The sequence below is a fragment of the Alligator mississippiensis genome, chromosome 10, assembly GCF_030867095.1.
Source record: "Alligator mississippiensis isolate rAllMis1 chromosome 10, rAllMis1, whole genome shotgun sequence".
Lineage (NCBI taxonomy): Eukaryota > Metazoa > Chordata > Crocodylia > Alligatoridae > Alligator > Alligator mississippiensis.
This window is the reverse complement of record NC_081833.1, coordinates 75,040,730-75,065,882: the sequence shown is the minus strand read 5'-3', so window position 1 is coordinate 75,065,882 and position 25,153 is coordinate 75,040,730. Positions and strand designations below refer to the sequence as shown.

The window sequence follows — 25,153 nt, the reverse complement described above, 5'->3', positions numbered from 1 at the left end:
GGAGGAAATTTTGCAGCTAATCCATAATGCCCCTCATTGCTGGCCTCTGTGACATGACGCAGGAAGGTCTCGGTGGGTCAGGCCCCTCCTCACACCTGGTAAATCTTCCCTAACCTCCTCCCAGCGGTGATCTTCCCTAACCTCCCTGAAAACACAATGCATCCCAGCCAAGAGAGCCCGAGGCCAGGAGTCACAAGACCCGCAGAAGCCAGCCTGGGCACTGCCCTCAGTGTGTGACCACAGACAACTTGCCCCGGGCACCCTAGGAACAACCCTCCCCTGTCGTTGCACGCGGCGTCTCGAGAATCAGAGACCAGCGTCGTTTCAACTCTCCCAGCCCATCGTGAAAGCAAGAAGGAGTAAGGGATTTGGGCACTGGAGCCTGCAAAACCCTGGTTTTGAACCACCACAGACAGCCCCTTTGACTCGGGCAAGGCCATTCAGCTCTCACTGGGCCTCAGTTTCCTATGTGTGAAGGGCGACAGAGTCATAGAGAAGGCGGGTTGGAAAAGCCCTGCAGAGATCACGTAGGAAGCAGGAGACAGCCAGCCTGGTGGGTTAATGGCAGAGCCTTACAACCTAGGGCTTTTGGGAGGATGACTATATTGGAGACAAGGGTAAAGGAAGCCCTTGACATCTATTAGACGGATGGAAGCTGCTTCAGCTTGGAAATAGTTATGTATCTTATAGGGACAGGAGACCCTAGCATAAGATTGCACAGTGCCTGGAGATGTATGCGGAAAGACACAACACACACGCGTGCACACACATGTACCCGCACACAGTCACACTTGTCCCTAACCTGGAAAAAGAAGAAAGAAAGAAAGCCATGGGGGCAGGAGACAGGAAAAAACATTCTCCCCATAGAATAATAACAATAATAATAATAGACTAGACTAGAACAATAGACATATTCTTTCCCCATTGCCAGGGAACTGAGGCATGCAGAGACGAAGAGGCCTGTGCTCACACCAAGAAGCAGGAATGGAGAGCAAGCTCCCCCGAATTTCCATCCGATTCCTCGCCCCCCAGGCGGGAGAGCAAGGGAGCACGTGTCTGCAGCAGGGGAAAGGAGAACGGAGAAAGCAAAACCAAAAGAAGCATCGGACAAATTGCACGCAGCCTGGGAATTTCTGTGAAAATATTGGAATATATTTGAGAAGATTAATTCGGTAGGATTTTACAGCACGGCCCCATATTTTCATCTCATACTTTATTTAACAATATTAAAGAGGCACTTTAATAGCACACATACAACATCATAAAAAGGCCATCCCTGCGCTCTCTCTGCTCTCTGACAAAATATCAAAATAAAAACTTTTGACACAACACATTGCACCAAGGTAAATTACCTACAATAGTTCTATACAATACAAAGGATTGCAATGATACATATTAACAGGATAGAGCCTCTTCTTTTTTTTTTTCCCTTTTAAATCTAAAAAAATAATAACAATAATTGCAGGACAGACGCAAAGTACTCTGACTGTTCATATCACATCAGTGCATATCTTTACCTCCTTGACTTGGGAGTGTTCAATAGTATTTATCTTCCATGTCATCCTTTGCACCTGAGATTTCTTTCCGATTCAAAAGTTCAGTTGTATACCTGCTCGATCATGTGACGTAACCTTTGCAACACTATGGAGTACCAGCATACAGGATTTTTCTTTAAAAAGTTTTATTTTCCTGCTTTTGTTTGCTTTTACAGGTAACCGCTACTTCCTAACTGTTCCCTTTTATTCGTAAATCAAGGAAGTCTGTATTCACATTACAAAAATAAAAATAGCACCAGTAACTGCATAGTATAAAGCTGATACCTATATAGCTACTAACTCAATACAGTAAGATAGTTTAGAAGTTATACCGTTAAGTACCTCGGACAGTACCGTTTTGGTGTGGTAAGTTGGCACAGTTTCATCGTTGCGCAAAAATTAAAAAAAAAAATTAAAAAATTAAAACAAGAGTCTGTCACAAATGTCAAGGTGCAGGTCCCTAGCATTCTCACTGGTCATCCACAAGCATCATCTACAGTGGTCAAATAACGGCAGCAACGTCGAATACGCACTAATCGCCCGCGCGGCGCGAAACCTAACTCCTCATTTTCTTGACAATGTAGAAACAAATTCGCAAGGGTGGCTGTCAAAACATGGGGCATTCGGTTCTTAATTTATTATTATTTTTAATTGCATCGTGTCTTAGGCCAGCGCCCAATTAAATGAATTGTATGGGATTATTTGTGCAAAATCTTCACAAAAAAAAAAAAATTTGCTTTCTACAGTGTACTGCACCTTATGAATAAGACGTCTATGGAATGAAGTTCATCTCTTCAAGTACTTTGTACAAAGATAACACAGACACAGTCTCAAAAGGGTCTGAGATTTGCAAGTATCCTTATAACCTCAGCACTTCTGCAATAAAGCAATTGCTCTTGACGATTCAGTCTGCCCAAAGCGATTACAATTTCAGTTCATGGAAATCATCAGCAACATCAAAGTTGTAGCATTTGCATGATAAATCAGGTGAATTAAAGTAGATTAGTAGACACAAAGCAAACTATTTCACAGAGGCTGCAGTGCAAGTTCATTTAAGCTAGACAGAAAAATCACGCTACACAAACGAATTTAATGCTTTGATAATTTTTTTTTTCCCCCTTGCAAACCCCATGAAAGCAGCTGCGGATCACCATAAGTCACTTCCATAAATTACTCTGAAGTATCTCGTCTTAAAGGAATTTTAAAGCTAGTTAATTTCTGTCCAAACAGTTGGCTTAGCAGATTGTTCTGGGATTCGGCTGTCCTGTAATTGTGGGAGTCAGCAGGTTTAGCACCTTGGACAGTTCTGTGCCGGCTGAGGGAGCCGTGGAGGGACGTGCCGGCGCCTTTGGCCAGGAGGTGGTGGAAGGTCTTCCCAAGGATGTCCTTCTTGCGTTTCAAGTCCCCGTTGGCCTGGCGGATCTCCACCTTCTTCTGGTTGTAAGTGTCGAGCACCATCTTCTTCAGCTGGTGCCCGACGCCGACCATGCGGGGCTTGGGAATCAGTTTGTTACAGTGCGTTTCCCTCCTCCCCGGGGACAGGGCCGAAGCCTCGTTGCTAGTCCAGTCCGCTCGCTTGAGCTCCCCAGCGCTCTCGCTTCTCCCCGGGCCTGGCGTTCGGGCTTTCTTCTTCTTCCCGTCTCCCTCGATGTTCTCCCTGGAGGCCGAACTGCCCTTGTGACTCAAAGACTTGTGCTCTTTTCGCTTCTTCGGGTGAAGCTTGCCCGCGCCGTTCAGAGCCCGCTTGTCTGAGGACTTCCCTGCCTCCAAATGGCTGTGCTTCGCCGGCTCGCCCTTGAGCTGGTTGCTTAGGGGCTTGTTTTGATTGCTTCCTATGTCTTTGATGCTGGTGTTCGCACCGCTGTCTTTGGCAAGGGCGCCCGTCTCGGGCATGGCTTTGTCTCTTAGAGAGCAGGGTTTCAGGACCTCCTCTGGGTTGCCCCCAGCACTGGTGGTATTCAAGGCAGCCTCGCCGTTGACTTGATTGCCTATGGTTTTCTTCTGAGAGGCCAAATCTTTAGCAGCCCTGTTCAGAACAGGGGATGCCGTCTTGTCCTTTAAAGGCAAGGAGTGCTGGGCACCGTCCTTGGGAGCTGTGTCATTCACATTCGGGCTGGTCAGCAAGGGTTTATTGGCCTCCTTGGCTTGTGGAGCCTCTGCTCGTGGCACAGGGAGCTCTGGGACCTTCTTAGCAAGCTTGAGGAAATGGGTCTCTTTGGCAAGGCTTTCTTGCGGGCTGGGGTCGTCCAACAGCCTCATGACTTCTTCATCACTATTGCCCAGGGTTGCTTTTCCTTGGGCGTCTGCATGCCCGTGCTTCTCGGTGAGATGAGGGGGAGACCGCTTTTCATCTTCTGCCTGGTTACAAGCTAGACCAGTCAGGTCCATGCTAAACTCTGAGGAGTCCAGGAAAGATTTCCCATCAAAGGCACCTTTCTCAAGGTCCTCGACGGCAAGCGTAGCGATGTGGTTGAGCTCTGGGTTGCTTGCTATTGCTTGGGGCCCGGATGGGGACAGGCACGCAGGTGGAGGGAGGGCACCAAATGGAGACTTTTCCATTTCAGCCAGGAGCTCTGAGAAGTCACCCACAAGGTCTTCTGTTTTCACAGAGGTTTGGGGCAACGGTGCTTCAGGGCTGCCGGCGGCTGCAGGGAAGGGCTCGCTGGGCGGTGTTAAAGAGTCCTCTCCTAGCTGCAGGTCGCTGCTGGGGTCCAGGCGCACAGGCGAGCTGCGTGCAAACAAGCTGCCATGGTGTCCCACCTTCCTCTTCTTGCTCGGTGGCACGTCCTCCCGTGGAGAGCTTTCCTCTTTAATTTTCTCATTCCCATCCTTGGAGGGGAGGCCAGGCCTCATGACCCCCCGGAACTTGAAAGTCTTACTGCTCCCTGCCAGGTGCTTTTCCATGTGCCGGTCGTACTGCTCTTTCTTGGAGAAGGTGTAGTTGCACATGCTGCAGATGAAGGACTTCTTGATGACGTGCATGACGTCAGCACAGAGCTCGCACGCGTACAGCGTGGTGTGCTTGATCTCCGGCTCCTCCACGACGCCGTGCTCGTGGCCGAGGTGGTTGCGAAGCTCTTTGGTTTCCTGGTAGAACATGGGGCACTTATGGCACAAGTAGATCTTCTGCAAGCTGTGCACCACTAAGTGACGCTGGAGCTTGAAGGGCTTGGGGAACTGCTTCCCGCAGTGATGGCAATCCCTGGAAGGGTCCTTGCAGTCGGGATGCATGGGCACAGCCTTCGGAGCGCTCTCACATTTTGGCATGTGCTCTGGCGATGGGATGGAGGATGCTTTGGAAGAGCTGGAGGGGCAAGAGGGTGGTTTCATCTCTACCAGGTCCTTTACTACTTTGGCCTCTTGCTCCAGGGGTTGCTCTCTTTGGCTTTTATTCTCTTTGCAAGCAGGGGGCTTGCTGCCGCCGGACTCCACGTGCCTGGACGACTTGCTGGGTTTGCGGTACATGATGGTGTTCAGGAAATGGGTGACGGCAGCGTTGTCCTCGCTGAAGCAGGCGGGCAGACCCATGACGGATTTCTGGGCCTGCCCTTTCCGAGCGAACTGGGTGGCGTGCTCGCGGAGGTGCTCGTTGTACATCCAGACGTCGGAGATCTCCTTCAGGCACATGCCGCAGGCCCACAGGCCCGCCTTGTTCTTGGCGTGTTTCTCTTTTAAATGGTCTCTCAGCTGCTCCCTCGAGCTGAATTTGCGCTGGACGCACATGTAGCAGGTGGGAGGCGGGGACGGGTTATGGGTGAGCTTGTGGAAGTCCAGTTCTCCTAAGGTGAGGAACCACTGGAAACACACTTTGCACTTATACTGTTTGTCTTTGGTCTTGAGATTTAAGTCGCTTCGGTTCTTCCCGGCTTTCCCATCTTCTACCTTATTTTTGCTGTGCTTGCTATGCTGGCCTGGCTTTGGCTTGAAGCTCACCGTGCTGTCATCTGGATGGACAGGATGATCTTGGCCCGAGCTGACAAAGCACACGTCCCTCATCTTGAATTTGGCATTCAGCATCTCAAGGTCGACCGGATGAAACTCGGGTGAGTTGGGGTCCTCGGTAGCCTTGCTATCGTACGGTTCTTCTTCCAGGTCTGGAGGCTCAGGGCTCGTCTCCACCGCTGAGCATTCATTTTCAGGCTCTGCCGGGGGCTTGAACAGCATTTTGTTAGCGGGAACGCTTTCCACCTCCTTGTCGAGGCTTCCCCAAATGGCCAAGTTGGGAACGGTTTCCATCCGGTTGTTTTGGCATAAGAAAGTTAACACGTTATCCTCTTCCAGGTCAATCACCTCCTTCTCTTGGCCGGCTCTCTTATAATCTGCGAGATTTGTAGAAGGGCTGGAGACAGCATCGTGCCCCTTGGGCTTGCTATTGTGACACATATTGAGCATTAAGGCATCGTCGATAGAAATGGTTTCATATTCGCAAGGATCGTCCCTGGTGACACAGAAAGAGCTGGTTTCGCTGAGGTCAGAAGCCAGCCGGATGCTAAAGAGGTCCTCGGTGCCTACCAGCTTGATGTTCGCCTCGCTGACGGGCTTGGGTTTCTTTGTCCGCTTCCCGTACACGCGCGTGCACTTCCTCCGGGTGAACTGGTCGTCCCTGGGGAAGAGCTGGGAGAACGTGGTGTCGTCGTCGAATAAGCTCTGCAGGTCTGGCTCGGCCACGCGACCGGTGCTGTGCTCCTTGCTCGGCTGCGCCTCTCCTTGTCCCCAGGGCTTGGGCTCGGAGGAGCAAGGGCTGCCATCCGAAGCACGTTCCTGCCCTCCCGGAGCGGGATCCTTCAGGGCTGTTGCGGGGTCCCGAGTTTCTGCGGGCCGGTCCGGTGTGGATGGGCCGGAGGGATGCTTCGAGGCACTGCTCCACGTCCCGTGGCTGCCCTCTCCCAAGGAGCTCTCCGTGGCCTCGGGTCCTTTCACCACTGTGCCATCACCATCCTCACGCTGCTCTTTGCAAACCTGACTCAACCCCTTCTCCACTTGCTTCACCAACCGGGTCGACCATTTCTCTTCCGCCTGCGCCTCTTCGCCTCCATTCGGAGCCTTCCTCGGCTCGCCCACGTCCCCGGGCGTCTCTTGTGAACGGGATGCCTCCTCACCAACCTCCTCCGAGGGCCCGGCTGCACGAGGAGATGGCTCTGCTGCGGGAGAGGGCTGTGGCGAGCGAGGCCTGTCCGGTGCCTCTGCGGAGACGCGGTTGCCTGCCTCAGCCACGTCCTCCAGCTTCCTTGACCGTCTGGTTCCCAAAACATCGTGGGACGGGATATCCCTTGCATCCTTCTCCGAGGCACACACTCCGCCAGCTTCGCTCTTGTTGGGAAACAGCTTGGCTTTCCTCCGTCTCACCTTTCTGCTGAGTTTTCTCTCCGAATTGCTGCTGAACCCTTCGGGATCTTTACTTTGGCTCCTCCAGCCTTTCTCCCTCTTCCCGGGATGCTTCTTGGGGTTGGGTTTCTCCATGCTCAAGTCCTCTACCACCACTGCGCACTGATATTTTGGCTTGGGGTCTTTACTCAGCACATCCGTGCACCGGAGCTCCTGGGACATCCCCAGCGATATCACGCTCAGGTCACTGAGCACTCTGCTAACGACCTCCTGCATTTGCACGTTGGGCTCCTTCTCCAGACCGGCGTACGCTTTCCTGGACACGAGTGCAGCAGCAGCAACGGCAGGGACCTGCGAGGTACCCGCTCTCTCTCTGTCGGCACCCTTTGCACCCTTCTTGGGGCCTTTCTTGGAGAGCCTCGATGCCTTGTCCAGAGGAATTAAACGGGGCCGGGAAACTTTGCTCGGCACCGCTATGCTGTCATTTTTCATTCGATGCTTTACTGCTTTGTGCCTGGTCAGGCCGGGTTTGGACCGGAAAGAGGCAGAGCAAATGTCGCAGGTGACTTGGAGCCCGCTTTGTTTCTTTTCTTTCACACGCTGCTTTCTGGAGGCACTCGGGACAGCGTCCAACACCTCAACGTCATCGTCTTGGTCCGTGCTATTGCGAACGCAGCTGCCAGCTCCGCCACCACTTCCAGACCCATCTCCTTCTGCAGTCCCTTCTTTCCCATCCAGGCTTTTGCAATGATCACCCGCTCTCGCGTCTGAAAAGTGTTGGACACCTCCATCGACAGGCCCAGGATCTGTCACGTTTAGGTCAGGACTCGCAGCAGTCGGCACCTGCTGAACGACAAAGCCGGGGGATGAGGTCTCTGGCTTGCTTTGCTGGTTGTTGCCCTCGTGACAGCCTTTTTCAAACTCCTGTTCTTGACTTAAGTTGGACTCAGCATCTTGTTTTCTCATTTGCAAGAGATTTGTGGGCTCTGCCGAGTAATTGCTGGTTTCCGGCGCCGCCTGGCTACCCCGCGGAGGCGCTGGCTGGGAATTCATCGTCGCACCGGCTTGTCTTTCGTTGTAACGGGGGCCCAGGAAAGGAGCACCGGGGCCTTCCTGCAGCTCTTGACCCATGTCCAAGTCCAACGTGGTGGCTGCCAGGCCGTCGGGGCACAGTGGGGCAGGAGGTCTTGCCAACTCTTCTTTCTCAGGCTGCTGAAAGTTATTTAGGTCTCCAGCAAGACAGCGCTGGATGCTTCCCATGGCCTCCCGTGGTGCGGGGGCAGCAGTATTACAACGCTGCAGGGTGGGTGGAAACAAGAGCGCGCCTTTCCATTTGCTTTGGTCCCCGGGGCTCTGGGCCGGATGGCAAAGGGGATTGCTCTCGGAGTCCGAGGGGCGCCTCTTCGCCAGAAACAAACTCGACTGAGTCTCTGCGGTCAGCAGCGAGGCGCTGTACTTATCCCCTTCCGGCAGCCGCGTGCCGAAGTTGGAGAAGTCCAGATTTTCAGGACTGGTGCTCTGCAAATATTTCTGGTGAGCAAAGCTGGGCTGCAAAGGCAAACCGCCCAGAGAGTCCTCCTTATAGTGACAGACTTTGAGGGCCTGCATTTTTGTGCAACCCCCTTCTTTCGGCATCTGAGCATTTACCGAATAGACATTCGTTTCGCACAGGAAATGATCTTCCTGCTGAAGATCTTCCGAAGGGTTTAACGGGCTGGCAGGAGCCAAAGACACGTGGCTGAGGGGCTGTGGCTCCTGTCCCACCTTGCTGGTGGATGAGACGTGATTGCTCGCCGACCCTCTCCCGCCGTGCTTTGACACCTGCACCTCTTGACCGGTCCCGTCGCACCAAGGACCGCGGTCGGCTTCGCCAATGTTTAGCGTCTCTGGCAATGCTGTTTCTTTCTCAAATGAACTATGGCTTAAATAGGATTGCCTGTGTTTTTTAAATGCCAAGGTTGCTTTGTTTTTATCTTGCTCCTGCTCCTTCACAATCTGATCCGATTTCTGTCCCTGCCCTGGCAATGGGGTTCGCGCTGAGTAGCCGAGTGGGGAGAGGTTATTATGCTCTTGGGAAACACCATCTGGGCGGGTATTAATGTCACCCGGCTCTGAACATTCATTTGCTAAGTGCTGCAGCTCCGTTACATTATTGTGCAGCTCGTCGTTCATGAACGCGGATTGCTTTAGAGCGTAGGAGGTTGCTTCGGGGAACGGGTCCAGCTGTTCACCCGCCCCGGAAAAATGCCTGTTCTCTTCTGAGCTGGCAGCTATGCTGATTGCTTCTCCCAGGGGGACCGTCCCGTCCACACGCACGTGACAGTATGTCACATCCTCGCTCTCCGTGCCGCTGACGCTCTCCTCCTTCTGCTCAGCTTGGAGGCCGGTGCCGGGGGGTTGGTGGCTGGCAGAGAGCAGCATTGGGAAGCACGGCATCATCAACTCCTCTTCGTTGTTCTTGACTGTCCGGGCAACGAACAGCTGGAGCTGCTGTAAGGGGTTGGCTGCTGTCTCTTGGGTGCCAGCCTTCTCCGTGCCAGGCTCAGCTTCTTTGGGCAAACTCAGGATATCATACAACAGTGTCTTGCGGTCGCTACCCTTGTCACACGGCACCGGGGAGGGGTAGGCTGCCGGGTCCTTACTTTCTTCAGTCTCTTCCAACAGTGCCGACCCACTCTCATCGCCGCTGAAATGCATGGTGCTTTTCAGCCCTTCAGGCGATGCTGACTTACTCAAGGGGCTTTCTTTGGAGTCCGTGACGTTTTGGGGACGGGAGGGAAAGGCTGGGACCCGCTCTTCTTGGAACCCAAACTCCGATTTCAGGGTTGCAGCGTGGCTGCCAAACGTTTCCAGCTCGGGAGGGTCATCAAAGCTTTCCTCCATTTTCCCCGGGATAGGAAAGCCCTCAGGACCACGCGAGCTTGGCAGGGAGGGCAACGTATCTTGCTGGCTCAGATTGGCTGCCTTTAGTGTTTTAGGGCACAAGGGATCACTAATCGCAGGGCTTTTGATCACCCGCTCTGCGTAAATTGGAGTCTCTATTTTAGTGGGCACGCAGGAGTCTGGGATTGCACTCGCCATCTCTCGGGAGTCCTTTTCCTTGGGAGTTTCGGCTTCCTGGAACCGATCGCAGGCCTCTTTGGGGCAGAAACGGTCTACGGGGATGGGGTCGTCAGGAGCTGGTGCGCACATGCTCGAGTCCAGAGAGCTAAACTCAACCGGGCAAGGCCAAGCATCCCCATGGCTCTCATAGTTGGCATCTCTGTCTGGAGCGGCAGGTTTCACGGTCCCCAGACTCTCGCTGCCGCAGACTTTCGGGGCAAGGAGGCCTGCGCTCCCAAGACCGTCTGCCAAGAACAGCTGCTTTTCATTGCTCATCTCCTGATCCACGGGCAAAGGGGAAAACTGGCCCGAGGCTGCTCTCAGCTGCGTCCTGATGTGTTGCTCCGCTTTCTGATGCGCGGCAGATGCCTCTTTATGCAGCTTGCTGGTTTGCAGCTGGTTTTCCAGTTCTGTAACCAGCCGCTTGATCTCCAGCTCATCCTCCGACGCGTTGTTCATAAACGAGACGTTGTAATCAGTGACGCGCTCCGGCAAAGGCAAAGACATCTGAGCGCCGGCGACGGTCCCCTCGTCAGGAAATTTCTTAGCTAACGGCTTCTCCACCGAGAGACTGTGAAACGGAGGGATGTCTTCTGCCAAAATTGGGGGCACGTCCCCCATCAGAGCCCACTCCTTCTCTTGCAGAAACGGAGGGTATTGCTGCTCGAACGGCATCGTTTTGCTGGGCGGGTTGCCGGTGCAGGCAAACATCACATAACCGTCCTTGCTTGCAGACACGCTGCCGTACAACGGACCATCAAATTCGGCGACGGGAAGCTCTTCGAAAATTGAAGAGGAATCAAAGCTCAGTGGGGAGGAGACTTTGGCCTGCTGATTTTCCGTTGCGTACGCAGAGAGATTGGCCCCTTTCTGCTCAAACGAGCCGGCACTCATGTCAGCCTGGCATAAGTACATCTCATCCATGTGCGAAGACCCCAGCGGCGCCGGCTTTGAGAAGAGGTTGGCATCGTAGTGATCGGACAGGTCTTTGTGGTCGTAAAAGGCTTCCTCGGCGTTCACATAGGTACCGGGCTCTTTGACGGCGAGCATCATCCCGGCGCCGTCTCTGCCGTAACAGCTGTAATCTTTGCGGTCGTCGCAAAGTCCGTGCTCCTTTAAGTACTTGATGCCAGTTTCGGCGTAGCTCGCGTTGCCGGGACTGGCCTCGTGGCCGAGGTGGGGTGGAGCGATTAACTCTTCCGAGTGATACTGGAGGGCGTCCTCGTTATACGGAGCAAACGGGCCCCTCCGGCTGACCGCTGCCAAGTCCGATGGCTCCGGCGTCTCTGGCACCGTTCGTGCCGTCTCCTCGGCGTGGCTGGCTGCTTCCCTGGCTTCATCCTTCCTGTAAGCATCCTGGCCGTGAGCTTGCTTCTCTTCGCCCTCCGCGGGAGACACAGTCGACTCGTGACTCTCATTCGCCCTGCAGCCCATTGGCAGAGACTTGGCGGAGCCGAACTTTCTGGCCCCTCTGGAAAAGCCGCCCTTGCTTTTGTGGCTCTTCTTGGGGGTCTTCGTGTCGGAGGGGCTTGGCGGGGCCCGCGGGAGCGGTGCCGCGTGCTCGCCGCTCTCCGAGCGCCGCCGGCTTTGCACGCCGTCTTTCTCGGCGTCCGAATCTGCCCGCTCCGTGCTGGGTGGGCTGGCGCTGGTCTCGCTCGACAGGCTCGTGCTGCGGCGGCTGCCCGTGGAGGAGCGGCTGCTTCTCCGGTGCGCTCTGGCCGTACAGTCGTCCTTCTTCCCGGCCTCGCTGCCGGGGACCCTCCTCTGCTCCTGGCTCTCTCGCTTCTGGCTGTAGAGCCAGGCCGGCTCCTTCTCCTTGGCCCTCTCGCCTCTCCCCGAGCGCCTCCGGCTAAAGCTGTATTTGGGTCTCCCGTTAAAACCCGAGCCCAGCTTCCTCCTGCCGTGCAGCGCGGCGTACTCTGCGCCATCGTCCTCCGAGTCCGAAATGTAGTCGTACTCCCCGAACTGCCCGTCCTGGGCGGCCGGCAGCAGCCTCTCGGTGACCAAGGAGAACTGCATGTTCTTGTTGCTCTTCACGTGCAGCTTGTGCAGCTTGTTCTTCTGCTGCACGATCTTATGGATGAGCTCCTTGCTCCAAGTCCCGCTCCTGAGCTTCCGCTTTTTCCCGTCCTTCATGGAGAAGCGCGCCGGCTTCGCGCTCTTGCTGGCGGTGGCCGGGCTGGGTGCGCTAGGCCGCGCGTCGCTCTTCGCGTAGGGGTCCTGGCTGGCGTTTCTGCACTGTTTCTTCTCTGCACCGGGTTTGGGGACAGTCACGGGGGTGGCAGGCTCGGTGCTGCCCTTCCTCCCCGCCCTCAGCTTGACGCTCTTGTCGGGCTCTGCTTTATCTGCCGGGACCCGATCGGCACCCCGGCTCCGATCCAGCTGCTTCGTGTCGCGCTTCTCCAGCTTCTGGGCCCCACGGTTGGCAAACCTCCCCGCCGGCCTCCCCTTATGAACGTGCTGCTTCCCCGACGTCCTGCTCTGGGTTGCCTCTTCGCTGGGACGATCCTCTTCATAGTAATAGGCGGCTTTCGGCTTCTCCTCCACACCCGGGTGTTTCTGCTTGCTCTCTGGGTTGTCCTTCAGCTTGTAGGGCGCCCCGCTGCTCGCAGCCTTCGCCGACGTGAGTTCCTCGTCCACAAAGACGTCCATGAAGCTGCTGTCGATCTCCGGGTTGTCGGACTGGTACCCCAGGCCGTTCAGCGCCTCCGTGATCAGACTGTCCAGCTTGGCGTCGTCGATCTCCAAGTCGGAAGCGGTCAGCGGCGGGGCGGTGGCGGCGAGGCCGTGGAAGAGGTTGGCTTTCAGCGGATCGTCCTTCGTCTCTCCGTCCAACAGGAAATCCACGTTCTTGTTCAAAGTCAGCAGGGGCGGGTGGGAGTCGGGGGCTAGCGGCAGCCCCAGCCCGGGTTGGGGGTGCTTCGCGGGGTCCGGGAGGAGCGGTTTTCTGCCCTCGGCGCCCCGGGCGCCGTCCTTCATCTCCGCCTGGAAAACGGCGTGGGAGCCGCAGAACTGCCGGTGCTCCAGGAAGGAGGAGAGGTTGCTGTAGTTTTGGTCGCACTGCTTGCAGGTCAGCAGCACGTCCAGCTGGTCCAGGCTGGCGCTGCTCAGCGAGTTGGCCAGCAGGTGATGGGACAAGTACGGCGGAGGCGGCGGCTCCCCCTCCAAGCCGTCCAGGCTCGCTTTGTGGTACGCGGCCTCGGGGAGGCATTTGAGCAAGGGCTCGTCCTTGGAGGCGTCCGCGGGGAAGTGGAAGGACTTGACGGCCTCGGGGGGCTGGTAGTGGAGGGAAGGCACATCCAAGGGGTGGAAGGCTTTCGCGCCGTCCTTAGGGTGGCACGGGTGGGGGTAGAAGGGAGACGGAGTCAGCGTGGAGGGCATCTGGCTGTCTTCGAAGCTGGGGTTGCCGGGGCTGGCGGACATGGGCGAGAGGGAAGAGCACGTGCTGCCGCCCGCGGGGTTGGGCACGGGCGACGGGAGCGGGGACTCGCACGGGGAAGCCGCCACCAAGGCGGGGGGCGGCAGCACCAAGGCGAGGTTGGGAGGGTTTCTGGCGGGTGCGGGCGGCACTGCTTGCTTCAGGCTATAGAAGAGCGCCTTGCTTCTCGCATCGCACCCGGGGGACCCGGCCTCCTTTCCGCCTTCGAAGGAGAAAGCGTTCGTGGGCTGCCGGCCGGCGTCGTTCCTCTGAGCCGCCGGGCCGTCTCCGGACAGCAGCTTTTTGCTGTGGTACCCCGGGACGCTGGTCAAGGGGGGGCCTTTCTGGATTTTGCCACCCCCTTGCCACTCCGAGGTGCCCAGCGGGAACGGGAACTTCTGGCTGGTGATCTGCCTCGAGAGCTCGATGCGGTTCTGGCTGGGCATGGCGGAGGTGAGGTGGATTTGTTGCCAAGGCATCCTGGAGCTTTTTTGCACGTGCTGCCTTTGCTCCGGGCCGGATTGGCACTCGAATGAGAACTGGCTTCCAACGGGGTTCGAATAAGGTGCTGAACTGGGGTCCAGGGGAGGGAAGGCCTTGCTGGCTCCGTCCCCCCAGGCCTGCAGCAGCCTGGGGTGGGGCTGAGCAGTAGTGGGGATGCTTTTCTCGAAAGGCACCGACGCTGTGCTGACGCTGCTGGCCGCGGAGCTGCAATAAACTTTGTTCTGAAAGTGCACTTGGGAGACAGAGTTTTGTGGCATGTTCCTTCTAAGAGAGCTCCCCGGCGCCAGCATCCTCGGACCGGGGACACCGTCTTTCAACGTGCATTGCCTCTTACTGACCGGCTTTGGCATAGTAGGAGTGTGTAAACTAGACGGAAAAACAGCTTGGTTTTCTTGGAAAGTGCTTGGGTTTTGGTCGATAGCACCAGAAGAAGAGATAGCACCATTAAGGTCAGTGGAGTGCTCATTCCTCCCCTTGTAGCAAGGCAGAGGGGACTGGTGATGGACCCCCGGCGCCTGCGACGGCAGGAACTGAGTGGGCTGAGAAGGCAGGCCATACGCCCTGCCCTCCGGGACGACGTTATCGTAGGAGCCGTTGCTCAGAGCCTCGTCTTGCCAGTCTCTGGAAGAGGAATGGAAGCTGAAAGCACCATGAGTCACCTGGTTTGCCGCCAGGGAAACATCCATATAATCTTGGCTGCTAGCATCGTTATGGTAGGACTCCTTCACCGCGTCCTGCAACGGCTGGCACGGATAGGGGAAAGGCAAGGACCCCGGGCTGTGCGCGCCGGACTTGCTGCTCTCGGGAAAAGCGCCGGCTTTCGGGGCAGAGAGGCCGTAGGTAGCGCCTGGAAAGCTCTTTTCGGGCGATGGCCAAGAATTAACCCCGTTGGCCTGGAAGTCTAAATAGTGTAACTGCCCGCCGGCGCCGGGGCTTTTGTGGGGAACCCCCACGGGCGACTGTCCCTTGGCGGCGTGGTTCTGGCGTGCGGTGGTTGTCGCCTGTGAGGTATAGTTGGTGGAGGTGAGGCTGGAGGAGACCTCGGGGAAGCATCGGTTGAAGCCGAGGTCCTCCTGCTGCAGCTCGGCCTCCCTCTCCGGGATGCTGGGCACGTGGAAGCGGTAGCTTCCCGAGATGGGCCCTCGGGGGACTTCGAGCTTCTTGGGCGGGGTGACCTTCTGCTGCGGGTAGGCGATGCCGATGGTGGGGTTGGGCCGGGCATTGGCAATGCTGAGCCGGTAGAGCTGGTGGTGGCCACGCTCCCCTTTCCCAGACCGCCGGCCCTTCTCCCGCGCTCGGCTTTTCCCCGGGGGAGACTGCGGGCTCCCCTTGACGCTGCTCCAGGCGCCATCGCCGGCGAACGCGGGCCTGTTGTGGAGGGACTTGAAGTCGATCTTGCCCGCCTGCTGCGGCCGGATCACGGCTTCCCGCTGGCTGTGGGGCTCCTTGTCCTTGGCGCTGGGGAAGTGGGGCGCGCTCTCGGCCCCGCTGTGCAAACATAGCTCCGAGCTGTCCGGCAAGCTGCCATTGTACTCCCGCGCCTCCTTCTCGCCGTAGCGCTCGAAGACAAAGTCTTTGTCTTTGGAGCTGGACTCGGTGTCGGGGATGGCGTACACATGCTGGGTCTCCCCTGTCATGATACCGAGGGGCAGGGCTAGAAAGCGCTGGCTTCCCTTCGTTCCACCGGGTTAGATGCTGCCTTCACGGGCATGGTCCCCTGTTCGCCGGCGGTTAGGAGGAGGCTGGATTAAAAGGGCAGCAGCACCCTTCTCCCACATCCATCCTGGTTGCTGGACAGACTTGGTGTGGGGACACCGGCTGGGGGTAGCCTCATCGTTCAGGATGGGACCTATAACAAAGAGAAAGCGCGGTGAGACCGGGGAGGACGGAAACGAGGGCTTGCCTAATGCCATGGAGCCGAAGGAAGTGGGGGGCTCCGTGCAAAGCATTGCTACCTGGATTCATCAGCATTTAACCAGGGTCAAGGGTGATGCACGGCCACTGGCCCTGTGTAGAGAAGATATCACACATCACCCCGGGGCAGTTCTGCACAGCTCGTGATAGGGGAGAAAGGGGCTTGGGTCTCCTGGGGGCAGGGGGCAGGGGGAAAGAGCCGCTCCCCCCACTTTGCAGAAGCCCCTCCAACTTCTGGCTCTTCAAAGGCGGCTCTAAGCATTTTACCTTCTGCAAAACTTGCTGAGGGCGGCAGTTTTCTCCCCTCAGAAGCTATTTCTGGGCCCTGATTAGCAGCCTAAGCAGGAAAAGATGACAGAAGAGCTCCACCTACGGATTACTGGGAATGACTGTCAGGGACGGGCTCTGCCTGGCTTTGAAAGGTGCCCTGGAAAGGAGTTTCCGCCTTCCCCCCTGCTCCGCCACCGCGGCTCCTCTCCTTAGCTCCTCTCTGGCATGGCATCGATCCTCACTTCGTTCTGCTCTTGGGCCCTTGGCGGCAGGAGGTTTGGGGTTTTTACTTCTGGGTAGGCAGCACCAGCCACGTGACCTCAGCTCCCTGTGCAAATGCCCCCGCTAGGACTCGCCGGAGCATCTGCATCCAGATTGCGTTTCAGAAAAACATTCTGGCTGCCGGGAGCATTTCAGGAGCCACGGTGGTTTCTGCATGGGGTTTGGCCAGGGTGCATGCAAAGGGGAAATGGGCCCAGACAGGTCCTTGCTTTTGCCAGCAAATCAGGTGGAAAAAGGATTAGAAACTGGGTCTCCTCCATCCCAGGCCAGCGAGTCTCTCCCTCCATCCCCTTCCTCTTCCCTTGTGCGACGCAAACACACTCTGAACCCACAGCCGACGCTGCCAAACGGAGCAGTTTCCCCCACATCTGGTCTAGCTGGATCATGGCATGAACACACAACGGAGGGGAGCATTTAAAAATCCCCCGTAGGGAGCTCTTGAATAGCAGAGATTTCTAGCCACGGCTATAGTGAGCACCTTCTTGCCTTTAGCCATGCTGGGAGGATAGCTTATGTCTCAGGGACGTTTTTCCTCAAGCCTTTGTAAAATCCACGCTTCCCTGCAGAAGGCATTTCACACCTGCTGCAGAAATGCAGCCAGCTCTGGGGTGGACCACACCAGCTGCTTAACAGAGCACAGCAACACTGAACCCCGGGAAGCAATGACTGCTTCAAGCACGGGCAACACCTGGCCGCCTCTTGACCAGCCCCACTCTCCTGAAAAGGGATCGAGGGATTTCTAGTGATCAGAAGCACCATTTAGGATGCCCCCCCACCCCAAGATCCACTCTGGGATCCAGGGGAAGACCCCCACTATAGGAAAGCCTTTCTCACAGCCCCCTGCGTGCCCCCCACCTAAGCGCCGGCCCGCTTTGACCTTGCCCAGCACAGCAGAGCTAAAAGCAGGCACCTGCAGCATCAAGGCGAGGAGGGGAGGAATACAGCTTATCGCCGCTCCCATCGCAGCAGCCGTACAGAGTGAAGTGAGCTGTGTCACTGCGACCTGCCTCTCCGGGGCTCTGCTAATTATAGCTCCAGGCAAATTGACTTTTAGGAACCCGGCAGGCCTGCCACGCCACGATCCCTGGTGCAGGCACCAGCCCCTGGGGAAAGCAAGGCACCGACGCGACTGCCGGGCAGTGCTGCCCAGTGAACAGATCGCTGGCAAGGGTCTCACGAGTCTGCTCTTAACCTAACATGGGTCATGCCCACACTCGCCTTTCCAAGCTGGTTTTACCGTCGCAAGATCCAGATCTCCGTGAAGACCAGCTGCAGTGAGGAGCTTGAGTGCATGAAAATCTAGTAAGGACTTTAAATCTAAAGCCCAAAAGCTTGCAACTAAACAATTTTCTTTTTGCAAAAATCTAGCTGGTCTAATTAAAGATATCACCTCTGCCATGAGTCCTGATAACTGTAAATCTAATGACTTCTCTGCTCTCAGCATCTGTGGTGTCCATGTCTCCTTGCTTTGCACCCTCTCACAGGTTTTCTAGCTCTCTCCTTGCAGCTCTGGCGTGCGAGAAGGTCAGAGGGGGCAAGTTTTAGGATTTTTTTATACAATAAAATAGGGAAGCCTGGATGGGACGGACCAGCGTGCTCCTCCCAGCCCTACATTCCTATGTTTTAAACTCACTGGATTTACAACAGCATGCCCACGCGGATGGGACCTTGGGAGCCGCGACCCAAATCTTCCAAGAGACATCCCGGACTCACCAGAGCTGCGAGCTCGGTAGCATTGCCACCCCCTCCCCAGCCCTTGAAAACCACAATCATCACCGCCGGAGCCAGGGAGCGCATCACTCGGAGATGTGGTCAGAGATAGGCAAAGAAGGTGGCGGATGATAACCAGACCCACAACCAGGAAATGTGTCTGGGGGTCACCGCAGATGCCTGGGAGGGTACCGCTGAGCCTAGGAAGGAAAGGCCTTGAAACAACAGGGCGTTTCGAGCCAGGACGTGACGTCTCCTGTCTTTCCCGAGGCACGAGGCCCTCATCTCCCAGCTTCGGAAGGTATCAATTCAATTCCTTTGTTTTTTACCAGGTTTCTGCGGAGGGTTGCTCTCCCTCCCACCTCCCGGTTTAAGGAGGCTCCGCAGAGGATCAACCACGTACGACTGCATGGCACACGCTCTCCCGGCATTGCCCCGTGACAGGCTCTCGGACCGGCAGCACGGGATGGATCCGGCTGGTTTGCAAGTGTGGATGTGGCCTGGGAGGCACAGCCCCACATGGGGAAAGGCAGCCGACCCCGCAGCTGGCGAACCCACCAGCCAACTGGCCACGCCAGGGTGTGGGCATCAGCCCCTTTTCCTTCTGCTTGTAATTAAAGCCTCTGCCCAGGAGAGGGCATTGCTTCGACGGCAGCCTTTGCCACCGTGCATCAGCACGCTGGGCTTTAGGAACGGCTTCTGATTTGAGTAGAGATGGGTAAAAACCATCTCTTCTGCCTTGCTCTGGGCTTCTCTCAGCTTTTACAGGCCCTTTTGTGCTGGTGGGCAGTGAAAACACAGCACGTCTGTTTGCTTCCACGTTGCAAGAAGACCAGCTGCTATCACTGGGAGCTAAAAGCAGGGTTTGGTTGGCAGTCTTTCCCCTCGACTGCCTTTTTCCTTGCTGCCATCAAGAGCTATTGCCCTTTCAGAGTTATAGGGCCACCTCCTGTCCTGTCCTGCTGGCTCAAGTCATGTCTTCATTCAGCAAGATCCTTACAAACACGTCAAGAAATTGCCGACTGGCACGGCAAGCCCCTGACTATCGAACGGGAACAAAACACCTTTTGAAAAGGCAACCAGCTACTCATTTTGGCTCCTAACGTAGGTTTTGTAGAAGCAAATGATTTCAACGGGATTGTTTCCCAGGTGTTTTTTCCTTTTTTTAAATCCTATTGGAAGCAAGGGGGGTTGGCACAGCCTTTTAAAAAGGTCCTTTTCAGAGCCTGCAGCCCAAAGAGCCCCGTAATGCAGGGGAGGGCACTACAAGCGGTGAGCATCCTCCATCCCAGACCCTCCTCCCAAACCCGTTGGCAGGCATCCTACATGCAGGTTTTGGGGTTTGGATGCCCAGGATGCTGCAGCAAGACCTGGGCTGGGCTCAGAAACCAGGGCTTGAAGTACATCCCCCACGTGATGATGGGCGCATGCTGTGACAGCACTGCGACTTCCCAAATCTGGGTGTGGATAAAAACCCACACGGAGAATCCCAGCTCAGCCTCCCCCCGCCGGCACCTGCCAGACCACGGAGGGGAAGAGAAATGCCCTCAAACATCTTTCCCAGCTTGTCCCCTTCGAGAGCAAACGGAGGACCATGCCACCAGAAGGCTGAGACCTCACATCGTGCCTGGCTCCTGGAGGAAGGGCACGGGGCATTGGCACGGTGCAAGCCAGGGGGCTTGCAGGTAGGACGACACTGTTTTAGACCGAAATCCTGTCCGCCCCACATCATAGCTGGGATACAGGGCACGTCCGAGACGCTGTCAGCTGCTGCAGCAGGAGATGCCGCTAGCATCGGAAAGCACGAGCGGCGCTCAGCCTGCTTTAAAGATCAGCCTTGCCCGACCATGGCATTCACGACACAGTAACTCGGTTGTCAGCGAGCGGAGAATGGATGGGCTGCGAGGCCGGGGGAGGATTCGCCCAGGCGGTCCCCCCCTCGCTATCAACTGCCTGGCTCTTTGATCCATCTGTTTATCTACCTGCCTATCAATCCAGCCGCTGCCAATAGCAGCTGACAGTCTCATATTCCTCTGTGGTTTCACACTCCACTAAGCGAAATGAATCCCAGACTGATACGGCCAGAGCTGTATCGCTCCTGCCCCCGGCGAGCACGCCAAAGTTAACACACCGTCCCTCGGCCTGCCGGGTTTAACTTTCACAACAATGTGCCACTTATACTGACTCCAGCCACAACTGTAAAGCCTGTTTACTGCTGTTTAAATTTGCAAAGGCTCCTTGCCAAGATAAAATAACCCTGGCCAGAGCTAGTTACATTATCACAGTCGTGCTCATTCAGCCACATAAAGGAGGCATTTTTGAAGGGAAGGCTCGGCTGCGTATCCCAGAGAGCTGCAACGTTTGCATCGCCGGGGCCCGAGTGAGCTGTTGCATTATTGCCGCGTGCCAGCATCGATGACCCCTGAGCTTCCCGAGTCAAAGGTCTTGCTGCTACAACAGCAAAGCCAGTGGCACGAGGAATTGTCCCCATCAAAGGAAGGGGGAAACCCTGGATTGCTCCATTGTCCGCATGAGAAAAATGCACACAGGTATGAAGCATGGAGATCCCCAGGGTTTCTGGAAACAGGTCCTGGGATGGAGAGCCTGCCCCATTCACAGCAGCGAGGGGGGCTGGCTCTGACCTAGAGATCTGGGTTTCATTTCCAGCTCAGCCCCTCTCTCTGACCCCAGACTGGTTGCTGAATTGCTGCCCCCCTCACTCCCCATGTGCACAACAGCCAATGCTCCTTGCTGTCTCTGCCTCATCTGGTTAAGTTGCTCTTGTTTTTGGGATGCCCTCTCCAACCTACCCATGCAATGCTGAGCTGCAACAGGGATGCTCGCTCGGGCTCCGTCCAGCCCTTGGTCATTTTGGTGTCAAAGCCAATTTAGTCGGTAGATGCCGGTGCCTCTAAGGGTGATGTTCTGCATTTCCTGATGGGACCTACACATGCCATTTTGCACAATGACAGCCAGCGTAGGCAACTCACTCTTTACTTAGCCCTGCAACTGCTGGCTGTGTTTAATGCAATGGCAGCAGGCATTTCAATGAAGTCTTTCTGGTACAGGTACTGGGGCTTTTTATTTGCAAGGAATCGTCTCGAAGCAGCTGTGCACGCTCCTCGCTGCAGGAAACAAAACAGGAGCCACCCCTCCTAGCGTGATTGAAAATGGGGAATTCAGTAGCAACACAGAGGTTTTCTAAGAGAAAAACGTGCTTACCACCACCCGCTCCATTTCTTGCTCTTTTGCATCTGAAACCCAGCTCTTTTCCACTTCCTCTTTACAGCGCATTTCATTTCTTAGCTGTGGTATCACCCAGGCATCGTTTCTGTTTCAGCTCCAAGCAGAGGAGGTGAGGGGGGTTGGTGGGAAGCCCCTGCTCTTTGCAGTCACCCTGCTTGCAATCCTCTGCCTCTCAGACTCCAGGCCTGGACGCACAATACGTGTGCGCTGGCATAACTGAGCGCACCCCTGCAAGGTGTACAGGTGTCTGGAGTGGACACACAACCCGCTCTCCCAGGGTAGCTGCTGTGGTCGGTGCTTTTACAGTGCCTCATCTTCACTAGTGGGCAGAGGAGCCAGTAACTCTGCATGGAGCAGATAGACGCACAGCACTCACACCAGTATAACTTTACCCCTCATTTTCCACCCAAGTTTCCCTATAGTGGTTAAGCTTCAGCCCTATGCTGGTATATGGCATCTGTCTGCTACTTATGTTGGTCCAGACCCCTGCTCTTTTGCAGATACATCCCTTCTCCTTTGCCCGACCTTGCTACCTTTGCTACTACAGCAATGCTATTGTCTTTTTTTGCATAAAGATCTTGGGATGCAGCTTGGCTGAAAGATGCTGTCCACAATGAAGCCAGGTTGGACTCCAATGGCACCGATACACAGCCCACACTGGGCTTTTCATTGCCGTAGTCCTAGGAAAGCATCTCTGGATCATCTGGCCAGCTCGGCAGTCACGCTCTGCTCACAACCTGAGCCTCCCAGCTCCTGAGCATCCTCCACAATCCCTCTCCCTCCTGGGATGGATGCCGTGCAAGATGCTCCGGTGCCTCCCGGGGCAGGCAGCTCCTGGCCTCCATCCTCTATGTTAGAGGCAGGTGCTCTTTCTGAGCTGAGAGCCCATTTTAGGGAGACCTGCAGCCTGGAGTTGCTTGCAGGAGCAGCGGGTGATTGTGCGAGGAGAAATCTGACACAACTGCCTGGACCCAGACGCAACCAAGCGACCCCTTCTTCCAACCTTACGTTGCTGCAGCTCAGACAGCCTTCACCTCCCCGCTGCTCACACGTACTAGCGACCTGGGCCTGCTAAATCTGAGCGGGTGCCATATGCATGCCCTGGTCCGCATCTCCAGATGCGGGACCACGGGGTACAGGGAAGTTCAAACCAAGGCTGAGGAAGCGCGGTGCTTCCTGCAAGTTGCACGTTCAGCCTTGCTGCCCATGCAGTGAGGGCTGGGACCCGCAGGATGAGGCCATCAAGTGCATTTTGGGCTCCCAACCTTGCCTAACATCTGCCCCCGCTTACAAAAGCTGGCCGATAACAGCGCTGGCTTGACCGTCGGGATCTACCTTTGCAAATGCGGCTTCCTGAGAATGGAGGCTAAATGGAAGACGCCAAGAAGACCTGCAAAATGAGCAGGAGGTACCAGGACAGCCACGCAAAGCAGAGGAGCAATATTCATTCGTGCAGCTGCTGAAGCCAGGCCGGGGAGAAGCACGGTCCTGCCGAAAGAGAAACACGCTGTGGTTTTTCTCTTGCAATCTCACCCCCACCCTCCCCATCAAGATGTCCCCGGCTGATTCTGCAATCCTTTCCGCACAGGAAAAAATTCCTCCCTTCCTGCGTTGACGCCTTGATGAATGGCCGCGGGGCTCAGGCAGCTCTGTGGGAGGCGGCAGACTTGGGTTCAAATCTTGGCTTCGCTGCCAATGACCCCGGGTAAGTCACGTCATTGCTGTCTGCTCGTCAGGGCTAGCCGGACTTTGCTTTGTCCGGTGCATTGGGAGTCTGCGCTCATGGGGATGGGCTGCCCAATGCAGACCCGATGCAGTGGGTCTGGGTCTGGGGGAAGGAGCAGTGCAAGGAGAGGAAAGGAGCAGATCTGGGGGTGCTTTCCTGCTCTCCCCAGGTTACCGAGGAGGCGAAACAGGACCCCAAACAGCATCCGTCTCCGCACTCAGGGCAGCCTCACCTGACCTGCCAGGGGCAGAGAGAGGGGTAGGAGCGGGGACCACGCTACAGCATTGCAAGCGGTGGGAAAAGCCATCTCTGCCCGCCTTGTTCCTGAAGTTTGAAGCAGCTCTGCGATGCAGGGGGGCGAGGAGGAACACACTCGGGGTTTGTCTGCCGCGAGTGCACAGAAGGCCGTTTCACCGGCTGCTTGCACGTTGAAATGATATCCAGGCAGGTTAAACAGGCGGCCGCGAGGCTGAGCCTTTGGCTGGGGCTGTGAAAAATCACTTCCTCTTGTGAACTGGCCCCTTCTCAAAGCTGGGCCTGTTTAAGGTTTCTGTCTCTTATTGATAGGCTGCAGCTTAGTGTGAAAGTCCCTGGCCAGCGAGGCAGCTGGCGACCGGCCGTGCTTCCAGGGGCGGCAGAGGTCAACGGGAGGGGAGGGACGAGACGGCGACGTCCGAGGGGCTTGTGCCCCCGAGCAAGGACACGGATGGAGAGCGGGACGTCTGGGTGAGCACCGTGCCCTCGCCGCCGGCTCGTCAGCTGGCCGCCCCTTGCAAACCGTCCTCTGCTCAGCTGCTGCCGGCTCTCGGCTTTGCCTCCCGTGAAATCTGAACGTCTTGGCTGGAGAGAAAGTGAAAACTATGTCAAGAATCCGCGTTCGGCTTGGCAGCCGGCCCCGGGGATTGCAGGCTCCGCAGCCCGGGCCAGGCGCTGACGTGCGGAGCACGCTGGGCCGTCGCGGGAAGGTACACGGCGCTGCCGGACGTGCGAAGGGCAAGGGGCCCCCCGGCCTCGTGTACAGATGAGCGTGGCCAGCCACTTCCCGGTGACTCAACGCAGCCCTTTTCCAGAGCATGCTCCACGTAGCAGGTCAGAGCCGCCGGGCTTCCCCGCCGGCTGCAGCAACGTGCAGGCCTTGCGCTCGGCTTGTCAATGCCCCCCTCCGGCTTGGTGGCTTGCGCTGGAGACGGGCCAGGCAGCAATAATGTTCAGCCACGATATAGCACGTTCTCCAAGCGAGGCCAAGTCTCAGGAGTGAAACCCACTCTCCCCCTGGCTGCACCGGTGTGCGGATGGAGCGACACCTCTCACGTCCGTGGGGTGACTCGAGATTTCCGCTCCCGTCCCGGAGATCTGGACACGGCTCCGTTTCCCTTCAGCAGCCAACGTGGGCTTTTTAGGGGCCTGAGAAATTCAGAACGGGGACCCTGCGGGTGGGAGCAGCTTGGCCTGGAGCAGACCCAGCAGGGAAGAGGGGAGTCAAGCTGGAGGGGAGCACAGAAAACGGAGCCACGTCCCTCTCACGGGGGTCCCCGGGGATGTCCTCGCTCCTGCAGATGCTGAGAAGAGCCACCGAGAAGGCGCAGTCTTCTCCATAGCCATTTTGGGGGTACTGCCATGGGGGCCTCAGGGCTCTTGTGTCTGGGATGCACGTAAAGGGGTCCAAAACCCTAATGCAGCCTTCCCATTTCTCAGCAAGCTGAGTTTAAGCAAACCACCCAGCCCCATTCCAGCTCCTTCAGCAGCCTCGGTTTCCCCATTACCCCCTGGCAGGCTCCAGACAAGGAGGGCAGGATGTGGCTCCCATGCCGCCGTGGGATTGAAGCAGGAGTCTGTGGCCAGGACCCTCCTCTACCTGGGCGCCATGTGATCTCCGCTCATCCGCCCCTGCCAGGTCACTTCTGCTTCAAGTAAACCCCACACGGCACGTGCATCCAACTCCACTCAGAAATGAGTCCATCTAATTTCTGCGACGGGCTGGGAACCGAGCGTGCACAACCGTCCTTCTCTTGGCTTCTTGCAAATTGCTCGGTGCTCCGTTACTTAGATAGGGCAGTAGAGAGATCGACAGACAGACGGTGAGATGGTGCATGGCTGGGCAGCCGGACCGGCCGGCGGGGT

The 25,153-nt window shown here is 56.5% G+C and overlaps 1 protein-coding gene across 3 annotated transcripts in view; it reads right to left on the bottom strand.

The window, feature by feature from the left end:
• Nucleotides 1-1,130: 1,130 nt before the first annotated feature.
• Nucleotides 1,131-25,153, bottom strand: part of ZNF469 (zinc finger protein 469) — a 365,046-nt gene continuing 341,023 nt past the window's right edge. For all 3 annotated transcript variants that reach the window (XM_019491171.2, XM_019491174.2, XM_059713932.1), the window contains one exon: nucleotides 1,131-15,733. In XM_019491171.2, the coding sequence (XP_019346716.2) occupies nucleotides 2,706-15,521 (12,816 nt within the window). In that variant the 5' untranslated portion in view covers nucleotides 15,522-15,733 and the 3' untranslated portion in view covers nucleotides 1,131-2,705. The remainder of the gene's footprint in view (nucleotides 15,734-25,153) is intronic.